This window comes from Eulemur rufifrons, chromosome 19 (genome assembly GCF_041146395.1).
Source record: "Eulemur rufifrons isolate Redbay chromosome 19, OSU_ERuf_1, whole genome shotgun sequence".
Classification (NCBI taxonomy): domain Eukaryota; kingdom Metazoa; phylum Chordata; class Mammalia; order Primates; family Lemuridae; genus Eulemur; species Eulemur rufifrons.
Window position 1 is genome coordinate 93,816,898 of NC_091001.1, and position 22,195 is coordinate 93,839,092.

Below are 22,195 nucleotides of genomic sequence, written 5' to 3' on the forward strand. Positions count from 1 at the left end.
AGGGGACGTGAGCTGCTCTGGTCTGGCTAAGACAGGAGGAGGGGGAGAAAGTGCAGGAAGTTACCCCTGAGGAGCTGGGCTGGGAGCTTCGTTGGTGCCCCGCTAAGGAGTTCAGATGTGATCCGCCCAGGACATTGCAGAAGGGCTTAAGTTTCATGCACAGGAGTGACCACCGGGTTCCTGCTTGGTTTCTAACTGCTCCCAGCCCCCCTCCAGCCTCTCAGCCCATGCCTTCTCACCAGCCTTTGTTCCAGCTCTGCCTCTGAGCTAGTCCCAGGCTGGCCACTCTGGTGGTTAAGGGGTCTGCTGTTCTAAGCAATGGAGAAACCCGGAGCTCACGCAGAGCCCAACCAACAACGCATCCCCCGGGGCTAGCACACCCACTAGGCCAAGACCACGTAACTAACTTCTACTGGCAGATGCTCCCAAGCCCAGGATTTGGCCTCCCTGAGATCTGGATGGGGGAACACATCCTATAAATTCATCTGCTAGTACTGCCGACCCCACTAGGTCTCAGCTGTACCCCGGATCCACACGCCCACCCCAGAGACGCCCCTGGCCATGGGCAAGCAGGCTGCCTCTGTCAGCGGTCTTGGGTGCGGAGCCCAGAGAGACAAGTCGTACCCCTCCTTGATGGGCAGCCCGTTCTCACACACCAGACTCCGTGACACCTTGTGGCCTTTGGCAGACGGAAGTTTATCATTATCTTCTATTCCCTTGAAAAATACACACAGAACATGAGTCAAAAGGAGTGGCCCTCTAGGGAACTGCCAGACCCCGTGTAAACATAACAAGAGCAATAACCCCTTCCACCTAGAAGAGCTTCGGAGGCCACAGCTGAGCCTTCCAGAGCCCTAAGGTTAGCCGGGGCAGAGATCAAGATCCCCACTTAACAGATGAATGTGTGGAGACCCAGGGAACATCGAGGAACACAGGCAGTGAGGGGAAGAACCAAGTATCAGCACAGGGGACAGAAATAACACTTATCCCACCTGTTGGGAGTAGTGGATGAAATTAAAGAAATCCACTCCCCACTCCTTGACCCGCTCGAGGGCTGCCAAATTCAGCCCTGATCTCCTGTCCCCCAAAGACAGCAACCCACTCGTGCCCCACGACTCACCCGCTGCTTAATGGCCGCCATGACCTTCCGCAAGTCATGCGACGGGAGGGACTGCTTCAGAAACGCATCGAACTTAGCGTTCGCCATCAAGATATTCACCATCTTCCGGCCATAAAATCTGCCAGAGGAGAAAGAGCAAGACGAAGAAACAGCCTCAGAAATGCATAATAAATTTGCTTTACAGCTGTACATAATTTTTCTAATTAAAGTATGAGAGTTTTTAATACTTTTTCTAATTATTAAAGTAATCTCTACCCTGTTAAAAATTAGATTCATTAAAGAATAAACATCCATAATCCCATTACCAAGAGAAAATCACTATTACATTTTTATGTATTTTCCTATAGTCTTTTTTCTATGCATATACATTTTAGTTGGTATCAGGAGGTATCTACAACTTGTAACCAGATTTTTCACTTTGTCATTAATCATCTTCCCATGTCACTTAAAACTGTTTATAAACATCCTTTTTAATGGCTACACATTATTCTGTCGAATGGCTCTAGCAAAAGGTACTGAACTTTTTTCTCATGTGGAACTTTTTCTCTCATTTGGAAGCCTGAGGAAAGGGGTAGTGGGAGAGAATAGGAGCAAGTGGCCACCTCTACCTGGTGAACAGTGGCCGTGGGGGGAGGAAATCAAGGAGGGCTTCATAGTAGAGGTGACCCTTGGGGTGGAACTCAGAAGATGAGTAGGAGTTCACGAGCCAGGTGGGATCAGGGAGTACATGGGCAGGGAAGGGCCACTTCTGGGTCCACAACAGAGTTTGACATGTCAGCAGGATACAGTTGGGAACAGTGGGCAGGGCCTGGACAGAGGAAGAGGCTAGGCAGACAGGAAGGAGTAGGGCTTCAGCCTCAGGCAATGGGGAGCTAAGGAATGATTAGATTTACACATCAGTCGAGATGTCTCTAGCAGCAGTGTGGAGGATGGACCAGTGGGGACAAGGCTGAGGCCAGGAGACCTGTGAGGAGGCCACCACAGCAGTCCAGGCAGGAGGTGGCGAAGGCCTGGGACAAGGCAGCAGATGCGGATGGGGAAGGGCGGGCGGGTTCAGGAGCTGCCAAGGCGGTTGCCACTGCAAGATTTGGTAGCTGGTCGGAAGTGCAACAGGAAGCACCAGAATGACATTTCACTCAACCTAAGACTCCAGTAATTGTAAAATGCACTCTTACTTTATTTTCCACTAAGTGAAAAACAAAAAGAAAACACCGGTCGGTGATTTCCACTGCCTCCAATGACACTGCCCCACATGTGACGGTCACCCTTTCACATGCTATCTCCGGAACAGAAGGCAACGTTACTCGTCAGCATTCTCCTTCCTTAGGTCAAGTGAAGTTCTCGGTGGCTGCTTGGCAAGAAAATGTGGAATGTGGCCATTCCTTCCACAGCAGTGTTTGCTTGATATCTAATGGGCATCCACTGCCATGTTGCCAGGCCTTTTCTCATGCATTTCAATGCCAAATAGTAGTATAATATTTCTAAGACACTTCAAATAGCAATTTAAACTCAATAATTCTAAGAAGGAAAATTTGCCCTTCACATTCTCTGTTTAGACTGCATTCAAACTTGTATAATCTAGATTGAATAATACTGGATCTTCTGAATAGCACTCATCATGGAGTCGATGATAGGAAGTGGACTCTATATAAAGTTATAACTAATATCAAATACAAATTACTCAACACATGTAACACCTTACGGCTTTCAAAACAATAAGAAAACATAGGTCAAGGGATGATTCGTAGGATGGCTTATCTCACTATTTATGTTTGATCTTTCGATTTGATTCTATTAGTAGAACGTATAGTAGTTTTGTGAATCACTATGATAAAAAAGTTGGAAAAAATATCCTCCATGGTGAAACATTAAAACATGAGAAAGAGCAAAGTTGTTCATCAAATATATGATCTAGAAGAGTATAACATTAATTTTCTTAATTCTCTATAAATGAATTTGTTTTATTAGCATCATACTCAAAAGTTATGATAAACTAAAATGGAAAAAAGTTCCAATTAATTTTATATTTCATGCATTATTCAAGAAAGAGTATTTTTTCCAAAATATATGATTTTAAAACAATATTTTTACAACTTACTTTTTTTGCCTGCATATATTTCTAGACTCTAAAAACACTTGTAATTTTTGTGACATTACATAGTTCCAAGAAATTTTGCCAATGATGTCTGTATTTCAAAAAGTCATGTTTATGAAATAAATCATTCTATTTTATGGAAAAAAAATAAATAAACTCAATAATTCTCCATAGAGCATCCAAAATTACTTCTGAAAATAAAGGGGTGACAAGCAAAAAAAGTGTAGTTCCTACAATGCAAAATTTAATTAAGAAGTTGATACTATGAGCAACAATGACCAAGTTTGAAAATATGCAGATAGTAAAAGCTGGGTGTGGTGTCGAGCACCTGTAGTCCCAACTACTCAGGAGGCTGAGGCAAAAGGATCACTTGAGCCCAAGAGTTCGAGGCTATAGTACACCACGATGGTGCCCGTGACTAGCCATTCCAGCCCGGGAAACACAGTGATACCCCACCTCTGAAAACAAAATAAATAAAAACTCCCACGTCATAATTGCTGCCTGGCCAACAGGAACCGTGAGATGCCTCTGATTGTAAAATACAGGCCAATTTCAAAGATATTAAAATGCGGGGGAATATATGTGTCTTAGACTCAATGAGGCATGAGAGTCCCGTTTGCTTCCTCGGTGACTTGGTAAATAATGGTGACTTTTAACAATAGAGGGGAAACAGCCAGAGAAGCAGGTTTGGAGAGAAGGCAATGAGTTCATTTTGGGACAATTGCACTGGAGATGACAGTAGGACATCTGGTGGTGGGTCCCATGGAGGCATTAGAGATGTGGGTCTGATGCTCAAAGGCTCTTGGCCTGGAGGGAGGGATTGGGTAGAGTCAGAGTTTGCTGGTGGCTGGAGTGGAGCCAGGAGAAGGGCACGAGCACTAAAGACCCCTCAGCAGACACGTGCATTCAGACGGCAGGCGGGGGAGAATGGCCATAGGGGAACGTGGAGAACCCGGAGAGTACTGTGGAAACCGGGACCCATGGAGTTCCAGAAAGGAAAAGGAAACATAGCCAATGTCATCCAATGTAAGACAGAGGTCAGCATAGAGAGGGATATTAGAGCTGGAGAAGTAGTAGCAGTAGATCTTGATTTCCATCCCTCTACCAACAATTAAAAGCAAGCAAGAAAACAAACCAGAACCTTCTACTTCTCCAGCAATATTCCTCATTTCAGTAAACGGTACTATCATTCATCCAGTTCTTCCGTTAAAAGAAACCTAAGAGGCATCTTGAATTCCTTCTGAAACCCTCACCACTGTCATCTTGTTGGCTCTGCCTTCAGAATACACCCAGAGCCACCCACCACTCTCCAGTGCGAGCCTCCAGCCCCTCCTGCCTGGGTGACAGGGCTGCCACCTGTTTGCTGTCCCTCCTCCAGCCCTGTCTCTCCCTCCCGTGATCAGTCCTGCAGCAGCCAGAGAGATTGTTTTAAAAATCAGGCTAGGAAGCATATAAAGCAATACTCAAACTCATTAGTAATGGGGAAAAAGCACTCTGAAACAACAAGCTATCACCTTTACCCATTACATCGATAAAAATTAGAATTGCAGATGTTGCCACCCGTTGGCAAGGCTGTGAGGAGGTGGGCACCTGGGCCCCGCAGGAGGGAGGCAGACGCGGGCAGCGCGCTGGAGAGCCCCGGGCCATGCCCGGCCACTCAAGTGTGCACGTGCATCTGACCCAGCAGGGGTGCACCTGGGCATGTTCCCGAGGACAGACGCTGTCGGCCCCAGCAGGGGCACGTGCAAGGAGGCGACGTGCAGCTCTGTTCACAGCCGTGCAGGGCAGGAGGAACAGCAGGCACTGTCCCCCTCCACGGAACACCGCAGATGTGGTCCCCCACGCGAGTGCCCTGCCTGGAACGCAGCACTTACGCAGTGTGGACATGGCTCCGGAGCTGCACCAAGTGTGGCTCCGTCTCCAACAGGGGCGGGGAGGGAGTGGGACTAGACACACACTCACATCCAAACAGACGTGGTGGTGACACTGTGAACTGGGGAGTGTGAGGAACTGGGCCCCAGCGCTGGCTTCTGAAGACAGATCCCATCACTCTCCTGCTTGAAACACTCCAATGCTCCTCATGTTCCTACTCAACACCGTCCCATGGCTTCTGATCACACACAGAATCCCCCCTCCTGGCCTTGGCCTGAGGCCCAGCATGGCCTGGCCTGGGCCTGCCCCTGCCCAGCCGTCCTCGCCCTTGGCCGCTGAGCTCGTTCCCAGCCCGGGATCCAGACCATTCCTCCGTCTGGGAGCTCAAGGAGCTGGCTCCGTCCAGCGCTCAGTTCACAGCTCAAATGTCACTCTTTAAGGAAGTCTCCCCACCCCACTCTCCATTACATCTTCTTGGGTTTTTTCTTTATATCCCTTATCTGTATCTAAAGTTATCATAATTATTTATTTGTTTATTACCTGTCTCCCTTGACTAGGAGGTAAGCTGTAAGACAACAGGGGCTTACTTTTTCTTATTCACTGCTGTGTCCACAATAGCAAAAAGAGTGGTCATTAATAGCTCTAGGGAAAAAGACTGGACGGTCTCACAGAAGATGGCGCCAGGGTGGGGCGGAAACCAGAGCAGCACCCAGTGGGCAGAGAGGGACGGGCGGCGGGAGAGCAAGGGTGGGGAGCACTGACCACTGCCCAAAGGTCTCGGCTACGGTGTTGGAAGAGACGGGACAGCGGCCGGAAGGAAAGGACGCAGCTTCCATTCTCTGCACGGCCCCGGGGAAGCTGGGCTGCATGGGCCAGGACCCCGAGGGCTGGCTGGTTGCCCCAGGCCCCAGCCCCGCTACCTGGTGTCCTGGTTGGAGTCCTGGGCCAGCCTCACCAGGTTGCGCACCAGCATGTCTGTGCTGTCCCTGGTGCCCGACAGAAGCTTCTCCGCGCCGATCTGCTCCAGGACGGCTGCGAGGTGCTCAGCTGTGCATTTCCGGACTAAGGGGTTTCGGTGGCTGAAAGGAAATAAATCACAGCCAAGCAATCAGTCTTGGGATGGGGGTGTGCGGGTCCCCAGGCTGGCACACAAGGACCTACCATTGCGACCCATGTTGCCAGCCAGCTATGGGCTCCAAAACCTGTCCTGTATGGGCTGAGGGGGATCTTTGGGGAAAGAGCTCTCACTTCCTAATAACAGCATGACAACAACTGGCCGGGGAAGGACAACCACAGGAAGCTACAGGATATTCCCCAAATGCACCATGTGCTCACCGTGCTCGTCCTCAGGGCCTTCCTGAGCACGTATTCTCCCTTTTGTCTAAATACACTTCCCCACCTTCCCTCTACCTAGAAAAATCCACCTGATCAAATTCTCCTCTTCCTTCCCAGCCCCACAGGTGGAATTAGATGTTCCCCTGGGGCAGCACTGTCTCTGTCCTCTGGGAAGTTCAGTTGCACCCCTGTAGCCCCCCATGAGGCTGCAGCTCCCTGGGGGTGAGGACCAGGTCTCCCTCCCTGTTGCCCCCCCCAGTGCCCCGCTGGAGCCTGGCATTCAGTGGGAGCGTAATGCATGTCTGCTGAACTGAACTGAGATGGGAGGAGGGGAGGGATCGACGGGTGAGTTGGTGGCCGTACCAGGTAGGACCTGAGCTGTACAAGAGAAGCCCATCAGGGTGTCACCGCGTCAAACAGGGCCCCTGTGTCCACACCCTACCAGTACTGCTGCCACCTTTTCCCCAGAGACCCCCCCCAGAGGAACACAAGGGGGGCATCAGGGCTCTCCCCACCCAGTGCCACAGCGCTGGCATCCGAATCAGAATCTGCATTTTTACAAGGTCCCCAGGGATTCAAGCGCATTGGCCCTGTTCTGGGGTTCCCCGAGGACACCTGACCCTGGTTCTTATTGACAATGGTCAGCTGCCTCCCCTCCACGCCAGGCACTCAGCTGAGCACTTTTTACCCATTACCTTGCACCAACCCCATAAGCTTCTATTATTATCCCCACTTTACAGATGCGGAAGCCGAGGCAAAGGGAGGAGTCCAGGAAAAAGTTCACTTTCTCCCAAGTTAATTGCGGTCACAGTAGCACCCAGGAAATGTCAGGTGGAGGCAGGCACTAAGTGCTCTTTCGTGAATCAATTCACTAGCCCCTCATATCAACCTCATGGAGTAGACACCACTATTATCCCCATTCTACAGATGAGGAAACTGAGGCACAGAGAAGTGCAGCAGCAACCCAGAATGTGAACCCAGGTGGTGTGGCTTGGCAGCATCTCACCCCTCACAAAATTCTGGCCCCACAGGCCCTGGGGTCTACCGAGAAGCCTCCTGCATCAGTGCGACGGTGACTTACAGAGGAGAGCTGCTCTGCCTGTGGGAAAAACGGCTGGGAAATGCCCTGGGTCTTGCTTTAGGGGGAAGCCAATCTGCCTGTGGAAAGGCTCCAAAAGGAGCCCCACTCTGTCCCTGTCCCCAGGAGCAGCCCAGCTGAAGTGTTGGATTCTGTCCCTCTCACCGGCCAGGTTTCATCAGAAAGAAGCGCCACTCCTGGGGGGGCGGTGGGCAGGGGGAGCTTCTGGGGAACAGCCCTCTCTCCAACCTCTGACATTCTGGGGGACCCTCCGCAGCCTCACTTGCCTCCCTCCCCGTCCTCTTCTCCCCTTCTTCCCTCCCCCTTTCACATCCCAGGGCCCCTCCCCTCCCCCAGCCCCACCCGAGACAACGGGCAGCCACGCACTAGACGCCCGCCGAGGTGAGGGCCACCAGGGAGCGGGCAGGCGTCACGTTCTCCACCATGGCCCCCAGGGACCGGGTGGCAGCTCTCTGGATGAACTCGCTGGTGTTCCCCATCTTCTGGAGCAGGCAGCGGGTGATCTCCTCCGCTTCCTGGTCCATATTCTTCTTCAAGGCCCGGAAGAGCTCTCCCAGGGTGCCGATGGCCAGGTGAGACACCTTGGAGCGGAGGTTGGTGACCTTGGAGAGAGGACAGGGAGCCTCCAGGATGGCTGGACCTGGCCAAGGCTCCAGAACATACGGAGAATGGGCCCTGCACCCGCCTTCTGTGCCCCCACCCTCGCCTGGCCTAGGCCTCGCCACGCTGGAGACGCAAACCCTCCAGCAGCCCCGTGCAAAACAGTCCCATTTTGTTATCATCGTGATTATTAGTGCCATCATTGTCATTGCCATCTGAAATGTGTACAGCACTTAGTCTTCAAAGCACTTTTGCAAAAAATGTCCAATTTGATCTTCACAGCTACCATGAGAAGCAGGCACTGTGTTGACACTCGTTTTGCAGAGGAAGAAACAGAGACCCCGGCCACATGCAGGAAGGCCCTGACTCCCAGCACACAGCTTGGCCCCTGCATGTCAACCATCCCACTCTCCTGGAGCAGTCCATTCCCAAGGGTGGAGCACGGCCACCATGTGAGATAAACACATCCAACCGCCTCTCTGGGCCCAGCCTGGAGCCCTGGGAGAAGAGGCCCCGGGGAAATGCCACACTTCCAGGAAGCTGGCGATCTGGCCCAGAACACTCCGTCCCTCCTCAGGCATTTTGAGTACAGAGAACAATGCAGGCTGTGACAAGTGGGCCCACAAGATTCTAATTGTTTCAATTCCCAAAGATTATGAATAAGAAAGCCCCAGGCCCCAGTTTTCCAATCTGAGAAATGGGTGGCTGCCTCCTACCTCGGAGGCCGAGGGCTGAGAATAAGCAGGGACATGCATGCTCCAGGAGCCGCAGCCCCTCCGAGGTGCTGTGCAGCTGTGCTGAGCAGCGGGGGTGGGGGCAAAGTGCACAGCACACAGGCTGTCCGGGAGGCCTCACCTCCCCTGTCACCGCCAAGGACACCTCGTGCAGCCTCCCAGCGAGGACTTCCGCGTGACAAGCCACCAGGCGCTGGACGCTCTCCAGTCCCTTCTCCTTCAGCTGCCTGAGAAGCAAGGCCAGGCCTGTCGCTGGCGGTGGGTGGGGAGGAGGAGCCCCCCACAGGCCAGCAGAACCCACATCACGCAGCACAGCCCCCCCACACCCACAGCAGGGTGGGATTCCGTGACCTCGGAGCAGGGTTTCCTGGGGCAACACTCTGGCCTGAAATCCCAACTATTCAGTAAAGGCCACTCTTACGGGGCTCCTGGCTGGCCCTCAGCTCTGGTGCGCTGAGACTGAAGCCACCCCCAGGGCCTGTCTGGGTCCTTGACACAAGGCCGGCACCCTCAAAAGGAGGCGTCTGAAGACTAAGGAAGGCTTCCTGCAAGTGTTCTGGACCCCAGGTCACTGATTTGCCCCTGACCAAGACTGCGTGTCCCGCCAGTGCAATGGGAGGAACACTCAGATTAAATCTGATTCGGGGAAATAAAGGGCTGGTACCTTCCGTTGGCCCCGTGCTGTGCAAATTCATACTTGCCACGCAGGGCTCTGGCACGTCCCAGAGCAGTGCACAGGCTGCTTGGAGGGCCCCAGGGCACACACCACACCCATGCACACACGCTTCCTTCCATGGTACTAGAGCCTGGGAGAGGGAGAGGGCAGCTGGGGGGAGGAGCTATTCTGCAGTGCGCGCGTGCACACACACACACACACACGTGCGCGCATATACACACACACATAATACACAGAGGCCAAGCGCCCAAGAGAAGGCATCTCCTCACCAGTCGCTGCTGTTGAGGCACTGGAGGGCATCTGCCAACCCCAGCTCCGGGTTTGAGAAAGGCCTCAACTCTTTAAGGGCTCTAAGATCCATCTCCTCCTCCTCTTCTTCCCACTCGGGAGACCCCAAAGTTAGCACCGCAGGTAACGAGTTAGCTATTGTCACAAAAAGAAAAGAAACATCAGGCTTCACCCAGGGGGACAGGTAAGAGCTTCACCCAGGTGGCAGGAGGGGCTGCCCCGGCCACCCTCACCACGGGAGGCCTAGCGCACAGCCCAGAGCCCACCTCCTGGCGAGGGCGTATGGAGGACAGACTGGGGGGTGGCTGAGAAGCCAGCCGGGGAGCTACGGAGACCACCTAACTCTCTCCCTTTGGTGGACTTTTCCCATTCCCACCATTGCCAATGTGATCATTATAAACAGACTAGCTTGCAATATGCTGCTTGATGTCGTGCGATAAGGCCCTTAAGCCAGTGACTCGCCTCCAGTCTCGCCCTATCTGTGCTGGGGCGGGGCCCGAGAGCCTGTCACTGGATGACTCCCTGCTCACGTGGGCAGCGTTCTAACCTCGCTGCTCCGCAGAGGCCTGCGGTGCCACCAGCGTCTCCCCTTCCCTCCTCCTATCCAGCCTTGTCCAGCCCTGACATTTTATGAGGCAACAAGCAAGAAGCCAAGGTCTTCCCAGACCCTCTCTTCCTCTTCCTGGCATTCCAGCTACTTCCTTGGATGCTGTCGTCCAGCACCTTTGGCCCTGGTACACTGGCAACTCCTCCAGGACCTGTCACCCAGGCTGGGCACACCTGCCCTGCCATCCAGTTGTGAGGTCCTGGGTCCCCAGCCTGGCTCATAGACAACTATGAGTCCCAGACACTATTTCTCTGGCAAGGTGACCAGCACCCCAGGCTGGCCCCTGGTGTAACATGGACAACAGGCAGAAGTAAAGCCACCGAGGTCACCTTTGCCATGGCTCAGCGCTTCCTGAGGCAGCAAAGGTGGAGGGACACGTGTCCCCCGCCAGTCGGGTCTGGGCCCCACCTGAAGCATGGCGGGCGAAGCGGGGCTCCTGCTTGCTGACGGGGATGCTGGGCAGTGAGGACCGGTTGGCCCGCTTCCTCAGGGTGCTACCGATGTTGTCTCTGCGTGGGCTGCCCAGCCCAGTAGGCACAGACAGGGTCCCGCTGCCGCGGAGGGGAAGGAGGCCTGTGAAGGCAGAGAGAGTCCCAGGGCCCAGCAGTCCTGCCTGCCCCGGCCCCGCTGTCCCGCTTTGGAAATGGGCCCACCAGCAGGATAGGACAGGGCAGGCGGGGCTCCCTGCCAGTCCCGAGATGGGGAGGGTGGAACTGTGGACGGCCTCCCTTTGGAGGGCTGAGAGCCCAGGGGGGGGCAAGAAGTTCCCAGCCTGAGGGGGACCCACCCGGGCACCCAGTACCTTCCTTCATCACGATTCTCCGGGAGCCCACGCCCTGGGGGCCGAGCTCCCCCTCTCTCTCCGGCGCCTTGGCCCTCCGGAACAGCTCCATCTCCCTCATCTGTTTCAGCCGCATCTTCTCCTGCGCAGACTTGGAGATGGTGACTTGGATCTGGCACAAGGTCAAGGCACATGCTATTGGCCTGGGGACCCAATCAAACCTCCTAAACCTCCACTCACTCAATCATCAAAAACGTGAGCACCTCCCACGCTCTGCCCTGGAAGTGAGCAAAAGAGACGCGGCCCTCACTCCCAAGAGCTTGCGGTTTGGGGACAGACAGTAAACAGACCATGGCTGATGTCGGGCTGATGTCAGGCAACGTATGCTACAAGGAAAGTAAGGAGACAGAGGTGGCAGTGGCTTTCCGTTTAGACAAGAAGGCCCGAGGGACTCCCTGAGGAGGTGGAATCTAAGTGGAGACATAAACGAAGGGAGGAAGTGGGCCAGGCGGGTTTCCGGGAGAGAATGTTCACGCCAGGGGGGCAAATGCAAAGGCCCTGCGGCCAGACTGTGCTTGGCTGGTTGGGGACAGTACGAGGACATGGGCCAGAGCTCTCTGAGTGGTAGGACACAAGACCCACAACACACGGGGCCTCATAGCCCATGGCAAGGACACAGGAAGCCATTTAAGGTGTCAAGAAGAGGAGCCACACGATCCAGCTTCCACGGGGAGGGGAGTCTCTAAGTGTTGTTTCTATAATTTTTTATTTTGAAATAGTTTAAGACCCATAAGAAATTGTCAAAATAGAACCAGGACTTCCCATGTACCCTTCATCAGGCCTCCCCAGTGACAGTATCTTACAGCCCCTAAGAACACTCCGACGCCCAGTTGTCTAAGGATCACGCGGGCGGCTATGTGGGCAGAGTCTGGAGCAGGCACCGGGAGAGCAGTGCGGAGACATTGACCTTCAGGCAAGAGGTAGTGGCGCTGGGACTAGGACAGTGACGATGCGGAGGGCGGAGTGGCTGGGTTCTGGACCTGTCTCAAAAGGAGAACTCACTGTCTTTGACAATACCTGAGTGTGTGTGGGAGAGAGAGAGAAGGGGACAGAGAGGGGCCCCAGACCGTTGGCCTGAGCAACCACAAGGCTGGAGCTGCCTTTTACTGCCATTCGCTGAGCGAGGACCCTGGGGCAAGAGGAGGTTTTGTGAGGTGAGGGTTCCAGGGTTGTTTCAGAAGGTTGGAAGTGTATCAGGCACTTAAGCAGCAATGTTGGTAGCAGCTAAATGTGTGCATGTGGAGGCCGGGGAGGAGTCAGCTGGCAGGGGAAATGAGGCTGTCCCCAGCATGGAGATGGCACTTAGTGCCCAGCCAGATGAGAACCGGGGTAAGTATAAACACCCGGGGCTGGAGGACTGCGCTTGGGGCCGCCAGCATCCAGAGGCCGGGGGACAGGGGGCCAGCAGAGAAGGACCGGGAAGGAGCTGCCTCTCAACATGGCAGAGAAGCAAGAACGAGCCATTCCTTCCTCCGCCCCCCATGGAGAGTTCAGGAGGATGAGCCACCGGTCGGTCGTGTCAACGCTGCGATGGGTCAAGGGGGAAGAGGACAGGGCTGCGGCACATTTGGGAGGGTGGAGGCCACGGGTGGCCTCGGTGTGGGCAGTGTCAGTGGCGTGGAGCAGACTCCACGTGGAGGGGACTCGGGGGAGAATGAGAAGAGAGACATGGCGGCGGTTTTGTCTTGGTTTGGTTTTGCTTTCTTAAGACGCAAGCGGCGACAGAGCTGCTGGGACACGTCATAGGATAACACGCTGATAGGAATGACCCGATTTCAGGGAGAATGTTGTTTTTGCAAGAGAGGGAACAAACGCCAAGGTCGAAGCAGTAGGTGGATGGGGCCAGGACGACAGGAGATGGTGGGGAGCCGGGTGGGTGGTGACAGAGTGGGGGTGGTGTCACCTGCAATGCCAAGTCTATGGGACGGCCATGGGAGTGAGCGGCCGGCGTGGGGTGGGGGCCGAGACCACTTTGCCACACTGAATTGTTATTATTTTGTTTCCTGTTCTGTCACCCTCCTAGAGTGGGAGGGCTGTGTGACTGGGCCTTGTCACAGTCACCACAGAATCCAGTCCCTAACGTAATGCACACAGAGGAGGCCTTCAGGATAAGTTTATTGAACTGAACTGTTCTGTCGCTTTAAAAAATGAGCACAGGTCCCCTGTAACGTGACTGTCCAAGCTTCACGAAATCCATTGCAACCAGGGCAGAGAAGCCACCTCCCCAAGGTCACCTGAGCAGAACAAGGTATTTGCAGCCTGTCCAACACAGCTTTTGGCGGGCGGGCCTCTGAGTCAGCTGCCTGCCAGTTGTTCTCTTGGGCGTTGGCTCAGATGACTCGGCTGGGTTCACCTAAGCCCCTCTGCCCTCCCCACGCCCTCCCTCGTCCTTCCTCCCTCCCTCACCCCTGCACCTGGTGCCCCACCCACGCTGCCCACCTCCGTCCTTGCTTCTCTTTCTTTTGTCGGCCCTCATCCCAATCCCGCTCTGGTTCTGGGCCCTTCCTCGCTCTGGCCCGTGTCTCGCAAGCCGGTCCCACACTCGTGTATTTCGGAAACTTGCCTCATGCGGCCAGTGTCCACTGTGACCCCCGCATCCTCCTCTCGCTTCCCAGATACCTTAGTGCTGCTCTCCTTCTGGTCCTCTTCTTTCAGCAAGGGCTGGGCTTCTCTGGCATGGCCGAAGGAGAAGGCTGTGAGCACAGGAGCCGACTGAGAAGAGGCCAGGGCCGGCTTCCCCGCAGCAGCAGGCTTTGGCCCTGAGGGGTGGAGAACAGGGACCGAGCTGAGGACACCCAGCCCCCGGCTGCCCCTGAGCTCTCTGGCCCCCGCCCTCAGTTCCTCTGCCCTGCTCTCCCCTGATGAGAACAAAACAAGTTAGATTTACTCTGCAGAGCAGCACTGGCCGGCGGGGAGTAGGCTGCCTGTGGACCAGCATCACCTTCATTCATTCCATATTGTACACCTTATTCTTAGACAGGGGAAGGAGTGGGGGGCCTGGGTGGGAAACAAGGTCGGGTCTGTTGACTAGGGGATGTAAGTTTTTTTCTGAGAATATAAGTTTATCCTACCTGGGAGGTACGTACCTCAGGAAAAGAAACAATAAAATGGGTCCACTAACCCCTTTATATGACCATGGGCCTGTCTGGAACTATGACAGGGCACGAAAGGGCAGAGCTGGAGGTGGACAGAGAACTGACGCTGGGCCAACCTCTCATTTCACAGACGGGAGAGCTGAGGGCCAGGGACCCTCAGATGCTCTTGTGATCGATAAAATATAAATCCAATTCCACCTGACATCAAGTCCATGTACCTCTTTGTCATTCTATATTTTCCCAATCAGTGGATTTTAAAGGTACGTTTCTTATTACGGAGGCAGGACGGGGATAGGTTCATTAATTTTCTGCCGCTCACAAGGTTTGGAGCTCACCATTGTTAGGGGAACCTGCAAATTAGGGGTCTGCTGAGATGGGGGCCACCATCTGGGTCTGCCTGAGGCCAGGAGAAGCATCTTAACTCTGGGGCCCCTGCCGAGTTCCGGGTCACCCTGGCCCCTGGCGGCCCATTGCCTCTGCAAAGGTCTCCTCTGCTTGGTGCGGGGAGAAGGAGCAGGGGCCGACCGGCAGGGAGGGGCTTCGAGCCTCCATCCGCCCAGGGGGAAGAGGCAGGGCAGAGGGCATAGGTGGTCGGCAGCCAACTGACCAGGGCAGGGACCACAAGGTGCCACAAGGCTGAGGAAGCCCCCAGCTTCGCACAGTGTCATGTGAGTCCCTACTAAGTGCTGGGCACGTTACACGTATTGGGCAACAATATCCCAGCTGACAGCTGGAGGGTCAGAGAGCCCTTTAAGGACTTTGCTGCTTTATCCCACGTCCTCGCATACACCCCAAAGGGCCACCCTAGGAAGCCTTGTCTGCACAGCCCACCCCCTGCCCACAGCCCCCGGAGACCTGGTTCTCAAGCAGCTGGTGAGCCCGAGGAGGGACAAGTACTGGCTGGGATCTCCTGACCCAAACCCCGACGCCAGCATTCTCTGGGTTAGCTCTCAAGGACACTCGGGGTGCTGGTGTGTGTCACCACAGGCGGCCCGAGCTCACCCCACTGCAGCCTGGCCTCAGAGCAGGGAGAAGTAGCTGCCACTGCAGTTTCTGTGCCAGGCCAGCTTCCCAGGCCAGGCTTCATGTCCTGATCCTGAGGCCTCTTGGGCCACAGCCTCCCCTCTTGGCCAACCGGCCCACCTGCTGAGCTGATTAGCAAAGTGCCCAGCCAGGAAGCTGGTCCCCAGCGTCCTCCCCCGCTGCCGGTCAGCACAGCAGCCGCCGCCAACTCCCACCAGCTGCCCCCCGGGCTCAGGGCGCTCCTCCCACCCATCCTGCATGCGGGCTGTGGCCTGGCATCCCCAGCCTACAGCTGCCCCCGCCTGCCTCTCCACAGGATCAGAAAGGACCCCTCCTCCCTCTGTAAACTCCTCCTACCTTGTCCCTTCTCCTGGCCTCCATCCCGGGGCTGGCCCTATTCCCCTGGCAGTTAAACATTCTGGGACCGGCTGACTAAGGGGTTTGTGGGATGTGGTCTAATCTCTCACTCTCTCCAGCGAGGAATACTCCCCTCTACTTGCTCAAAACAGGACAGGGACAGCTGTACCACGTGCCGAGAGCCCCAGCTTAGGAGCAGTGCAAACCCGAGTGCAAGTCTGGCGGGGCTCTGAGACCAGGGAGGACGTCCAGCTCACAGAGCTGTCATCTGTCAAACAGGGACAGCACCGTCTTTCTCATCTGGGTCATTGTGAGCCACACGAGCTGGCATATGGCAACATGCCTGGCAGAGCAGGTGCCAATAAACCTGCTGCTCTTCCATGCCTCACCCAGGCCTGCTGCCACCCTCCAGTGGGGACCACGGGTGACTTCAGCTTCCCTGTCGTGAAATGAGGGCCTCGGACACGAGACCTCTTGGGTCTCCTCTATCCCTAATTCTGCTTCTATGACTGCAGCCCAGGAACTGGAGGGTCAGATAACCAGGGGTGCACACGGAGGATACATACCCAGAGATTTAGGGGTCTTCTCCCGAGGCCCACTCTCCCGAGCCAATCTTAAAAGAACGAGGGAGAGAAAAGCATCATGAGTGACGGTAGGCTGGAGCTGCGGCGTGAGGACCCCAGGGTGGCTCCAGGACAGGCCACAGGGACTGATATCCCTGCAGAGGCTCTTGGCCAGGGTTCAAGCTGCAGGAGATGGCGGCTCCCTCCACCAACACGAGGGCAGGCTGACCGGCGGGCTGGGCCAGGCTGGGTGTGCAGACACAGCGCCCGTCCCCAGGAAGCTGGCACCCGCATGGAAACTGCTGTCTCAAAGGGAGCCCTCACTACCGGCTGTGCGCCCTGGGCCTGTGCAGCAGGAGGTGGCCGCAGCTGATGGGGGGTAAACTGCCTCCCCGCTCAGAGAACACCAAGTTCCCCAAAGTACCCTACCCGGGAGAGCAGAGTGACCCCTAAATATCCCTCCTCCTCTGATCCTAATCCCCATTCCCCATCCCCATCCCCACCCCCAGGGGCTGGAGGGACCGATCCCCTTTGCTGAGATGGGAACCAGCACTGTTGTGTACTATTAACAGAAGCTCATCCTCACAGGAAGGGAAGATGGAGACATTCCTGACACTGGTTTTAATCGTAATTTTTTAAACTGGAAGCACCACTTACTCATTCAACAGATACTTACTGAAGACCTACTACGTGCCAGGACCTATTCTAGACACTGGAAATAGGGCATTGACAAGAGATGACAATCCCTGCGCTCACGGAGCTTAGGTTCCCATGAAGACCAGCTGTTTGGTGTCACACATGATTGTCCCTTCTCTGCAGGACATCAGGACCCACTGGGGGCTGCCAGGGTAACAAGCACAACAGAAGCACTGGGACACAACATCCCATGCTCAGCAGAGTGACCCAGGCCAGGCAGGGCTGGAGGACGGACAGCAGGGGAGCCCACCACAGTGCCTGCCTTGATGCAGGGAACTCTGATCCCAGGGGACGAGGGAGGCTGGGGGACCCTGGGCCCACTGGAGGGGCACAGCTTCCAGCTGGGCCTAGACCAGCCAGGACTCAGCCCCTGCATCACGCACAGCCTCCTGGGTCTGGGCCCGCAGGGAGGGCCTGTGTGGGCTGGAGGGAGTGAGCAAGTGCCCCGGGGCAGCCCGGCCCAGGGAGCCTCCCACCAGGCCTCTGCCTTGGGACTCCACCACTGCCCACCGACCGCACTAACAGGATTGGTGGGGCCGGGGGCAGGAGAAATGGAGTTGAGAAGTCCCGACAGCTACCCCGGCTCCTAAGACTCATGGGGGCTCCAGGCTGCCCGGGGTGAGACAAAATTCCTGACACCGCTCGCTCCCCCCAGGCCCAGCCTCATCCTGCTCAGGCCCGCTTTGCCCCTCTGGCCTCAGCCGTAGTCTGCTTGTCCTCCCCTCCTAGCACGGCCTCGGCCTCAGAGGATGTGGCTCTGCCTCTTTCAAGGGGAAGCCTCTCGCTCTCCTCGTCCCTAGAGAGCCCTCAGCAGACCACACTCGTCGGCCGCCCAGTCCTTCCCTCCCCCGCGGAGTCTCCCGGAAAGCCCACGACCCTCTGAGGTTCTTCCTGGGCCTCAGGAAGAGGGGTAGGAGAGCAAAGCCCTGCATCCAGCAAGAGTCCCTGCCTGCTCTGGGCCGGCAAAGCACATCCATGTCCCAGGGCACCACAAGCTAAAGCCACCCGAGTGGCCTCACCACTGCCCCAAAGCCCTGTCTCTCCTCCCCACACCGTCTTCATTAGGGGCACACACCTGTCATGGTGCCAGGCCCGCCAGCCTCCCTCGCCGCTCAGGCCTGTGCATGCTCACCCCACGGACCCCCCGAGCCTTCCCCCAACTCCTACAGCAGCCCCGCCTTGGCCTGCACGGCCCACGCGCTCTGTGATTGCCACCGTGGCCTTTCTAAATCAGAGCTGACGCCACGCACTCACCAGAAAGCCTTCGTGGCACCTCCTCACTACCAGGTAAAGCTCACAGACCTCCTTCAGCGCACGGGCCCTTCAGCCCGCTCACGCCACAGCCTGTCTCACTCCTTTGTGGCTGTCCCTCTGTCCCTTCTCGAAAACTCTCCCCCAGCCGTCAGAATCCAGCCCAGCCTCAGCCCCTCCAGGAAGCTTCCAGGTGTGATTCTGATCGTTTTCTACCGGGCTCCTAACAGCTCGGGCAGCCTCCTGCCTCAGCTGCCCTCTAGGGGCTTCCACTCGAGGATTTACTGGTAAGTATCTCTCGTGAGCTCTCAGCGCACATGGACTGGTCCCATTCGGCTTTGTTTCCACAGTGCCTGGCACGTAGCAGGTGCCAGGTGCATAACAGCCTCTAAGTGAGGGATGGCTGGAGGGAGGGATGGAGGCAGGGAGGGATGGATTGAGGGAACAGTAACGGAGACGCCTTCCCCCATCTGCTAGAGAAGCTCGTGGGGTCAGTGAAGAGAGATCCACGTCACAACCAGACAGCAAAGGGGCAGACATTCACCACGTAACTAATCCGTGCCAGGTACCACGCTTGGCACCAGGGGAGACACAAAGATTTCAGAGATATGGCCCCTGCCCTGTAGTGCTCCAAGTTAAAGAATAGAATGAGGTTTAAATAGAACAAATAAATAAAATAAACAAATATAAAAATAAGACAAATTTAAATAACCAAAATTTGTTTATTTAAAGCTAAATAAACAAAATAATGGCAGAGAGGGGTTGGATGCCCCAGGGACAGCGCAGAGCAGCACGGGCAGCCGGGGGCTGTGGGGGGGCAGCAGGGGAGGGACCCTGCACATCAGGCCAAGGAGTCTGGGCTGTCGCGGCTGGCGCCAGCAGTCAGTAAAGGGACAGCGCATGGGAGAGGTGTGGACCCGGGGTGGGGGCAAGGGTGAAAATGAAAGACAGGGACGGAGGCAAAGGGCTGCAATGAGACAGGTTGGAAGCTACTGGGGAGTTCAAGAAGGAGTCAGCAAGTGCAAACTGAGAGGAAAAGATGGGGGCAAGACGGGAGGCAGCTGTTTGTGTATTTTTGTTGATAAGAAAGGCTGGAGGGGATGTGGAGACCTGTGAGGAGCAAGAGTCAAAGATGAGGCAGAACATCTGCACCTCGAGGGAAACAGGAGGTCTCGGAGGGGGCAGTTTGGGGACACACGAGGTGCTCCACAGTGCCATGATGGTGGCACGTCCTCCCTCCCTCTCCCTCTGAGGCTGGACTGCATCAGCCGGGAGAAACTGGAGGTTCCCAACAGGAGGGTGGCGACAAGGAGCCTGGCATCAGGGTGAGGTCAGGGCTAGGGCAGGAAACTCGAAGCCACCCACACCCACGCCATCTTGGAAGCCCTGGGCACAGACAAGGGTCCCAGAGCAAAGGGCCTGGAGATGGGTGAAAGCGGCACACAGGAGACCACCTAGAGGGTCAAGAAGCAGGCGTAAACTCAGCAAGGCCAGGAAGGAGAAAAGTTCAAATGATGCAAAAAAATTCTAGAGTAATGAGATGGGAGGAAAGGCCACCAGCCTGGGCCAGAGTCCCCAGAACCACCACAGCGCTGCCCAGAGGGGAGAAGAGGCAGGTGTCTGCGCAGGAAAGGAGGGAACCGTCCCGTGCGAGCAAGCAGGCGCCACTGCGGCGGGCAGTCGTCCGAGGCGGCTGACGGTGAAACTCGAGCAGAGAATCAATCTGGGACCAGGGCCATGGGAGGGTCCGCACAGCCCCAGACGTGGGCGTGCGTGTGGACAGAGGGAAGGCGGCAGGGAGCCGAGAGAGCGAGGACGCGTGAGAGAAATGGAGGAGCCCAGTCCGCAGGCCCCAGAGGCACGGGGCTGGGGTGGGAGGGAGTCACAGCAGGGACTCGACTGTGACCTCGCTGGGTGAGCCGGGCCTGCAGGTGTGAGCACGCGCACATGCTCACACACGAATGCGCTCTCACACACATACATGCACAAACACACGCACTCAGACACACGTTCTCAAACACTCTGCTCCGACGTCATTCTGGACTCACGGCGGGATGCTGTTGGCCGTCTGAAGAGCATCGTCGGTCCCACTTACAGAGCATGGACCCAGGGGTGTCACAACACACAGACCCTCTGCTCCTCTTCTTTGGGGAGTATGAAATCTCCTTTTTAAGTCCAAAAGTTTGTGGACTACACCCCCCACATGTAACTCCATCAATCAAGATATAGTAATATAATAAATTCATCATAACAAAGAGCTACTGTGAATTCAATTGTGCTTTAAAATAATCTGTGTTTTATTCATCACTCCAGCAACCACATCCATTAAGACCCTGGCTAGAGACAGAGGCTAGAGACGTTTGTCACACCATTGCGCCCCGCCTGCTGGAGCCAAGGGGCGGAGAAGCCCCACGCGGTGCTGTGGCCTGCCCAGGTGTGCAGCTCATGGGTGCAGGAGCCTGGCCTCCCCTGCCCGGTGCGCGCAGAGCTCTGCCCTGGCACGGAGGGTCAGCCACGTGGAGCCCCAGTGGGTCTGGGGCATGGGGGAGAGAAGCCGGCAAGGAAGGCTTGACTTAGGCTCTTACCGTGCGCGCGGGGCCCTCAGGCCTGTGGGCGTGTCCTGGCCTGCAGGCCATGGGCTGGGAAGGGGGCCAGGTGCACAGGAGGAGGCCGCCACCTGCACACCGGCCTTAGGGATGGGCGGGACCACAAAGCCCCCCAGCGACTTCCACATCTTCTCGTCATCGCAGTGCAGGAATTGCGGGGAGATCTGCACCTGGGAGCAGAGGCGGGGCGGAGTTTGGTCCATGGAACATCCATGCGGAACGCTCCCCTCCGGTACCTCACACGGGGGGGGTCTTTCTAGCAGGGAAGTGTCCTCTGGTCTCTTTCCAGCCACACAACCCCAGGCCCCTGGAAGGCTGATCGCTTCCTCTGCACTCCAGGGGAGAAACTGGCAAGCCCTTTTCTTACTATTATGTGTTTTCCTGCTCTTCTCATTTCAGAAAAATCCCAGGATATCAGAGCCAGAAGGAACCTTCAGAAACATTTGGTCCAAACCTCTATTTTTACAGGTGCACAAATGGGGCCCAGAGAGGGTGTGACTCACCTGGGGTCACACAGCCAGTGGGGGACAGAGCAGAAACCAAGGCCCAGCAGCCTTCCCCCTCTGCCACACTCCCTTCTTAAAATGTAGAGAAATGGTCAGAAAGCAGGAGGAGTTCTGGAGCATTTGGGCCAGAGGAGGCCCAGGGGACCACCCATGCTAGGACAGGTGGTCACTGCTGTGCAGCCGCCCAGAACTCCCAGGCCGGCTGCAGGTTTTGGGGGCTGTGGGAGAAGGTGCAGTGAGGGCCGGAGCCTCTCCTAGGGCTGCCGTGCCCTGAGGGCAGCCCCAGAGACACTGCCAGAGACCGCAGGGTGTGGGAACAGGAGTTGGGCAAGAGTAGAAAGGCAGGCGACAGGCAGAAGCTGCGGCAGGACTCAGGGCAGGGGAACCACCTTACCTCCTGGGTGCCAGGTCTCAACTCCTGGGGTCTCTGGCCGCTCCCAGGAGGGTCCAGGCCCTTCTCCTTGGCCCCGCTGGCCTCGGGGGTGGTGGGGATGCTCTGGATGGGAGGCATCGGCCTGGACACCCTCAGCAGCCTCTGAGAGGTGGCGCGGGGGATGGCGCTCCTCAGGGCAGCTCCTCTGGGGCCTCCCCCAGGATTCAGCAAGGCTGCAAGGGGTGGGGATGGGGAACGGGTTAGTCCCAGAGGAATGTGGAGTCAGAGGGGCAGGATTCAGACCCCAGCAGCGGGGCCTGTGTCCTGGGGAAGGCTGGGGTGACAAAGGGAGAGGACAGATATGCCCCCAGCCCCACACCCCCAACGGACCAAGCAAGTGGCCATTTCCATTCGACAGTGCCAATCAAAGTCACCTGTTCAGAGCTCAGAGGCAGCGT

General features: G+C 56.1%; 1 protein-coding gene across 3 annotated transcripts in view; it reads right to left on the reverse strand.

Annotated features, from left to right (window-relative positions):
* Window positions 1–22,195, reverse strand: part of TOGARAM2 (TOG array regulator of axonemal microtubules 2) — a 43,100-nt gene that overhangs the window by 13,581 nt on the left and 7,324 nt on the right. The window contains exons 4-16 of one of the 3 annotated variants that reach the window (XM_069494862.1): window positions 21,759–21,970; window positions 20,838–21,028; window positions 16,283–16,355; window positions 16,207–16,215; window positions 13,887–14,018; window positions 11,229–11,379; window positions 10,835–10,999; window positions 9,801–9,954; window positions 8,977–9,082; window positions 7,888–8,123; window positions 6,008–6,166; window positions 1,121–1,238; window positions 625–716 (exon numbers count right to left, since the gene is read on the reverse strand). In XM_069494862.1, coding sequence (XP_069350963.1) covers window positions 625–716; window positions 1,121–1,238; window positions 6,008–6,166; window positions 7,888–8,123; window positions 8,977–9,082; window positions 9,801–9,954; window positions 10,835–10,999; window positions 11,229–11,379; window positions 13,887–14,018; window positions 16,207–16,215; window positions 16,283–16,355; window positions 20,838–21,028; window positions 21,759–21,970 — 1,798 coding nt within the window. The remainder of the gene's footprint in view (window positions 1–624; window positions 717–1,120; window positions 1,239–6,007; window positions 6,167–7,887; window positions 8,124–8,976; window positions 9,083–9,800; window positions 9,955–10,834; window positions 11,000–11,228; window positions 11,380–13,886; window positions 14,019–16,206; window positions 16,216–16,282; window positions 16,356–20,837; window positions 21,029–21,758; window positions 21,971–22,195) is intronic. The other 2 variants (XM_069494864.1, XM_069494865.1) reach the window with 2 other exon arrangements.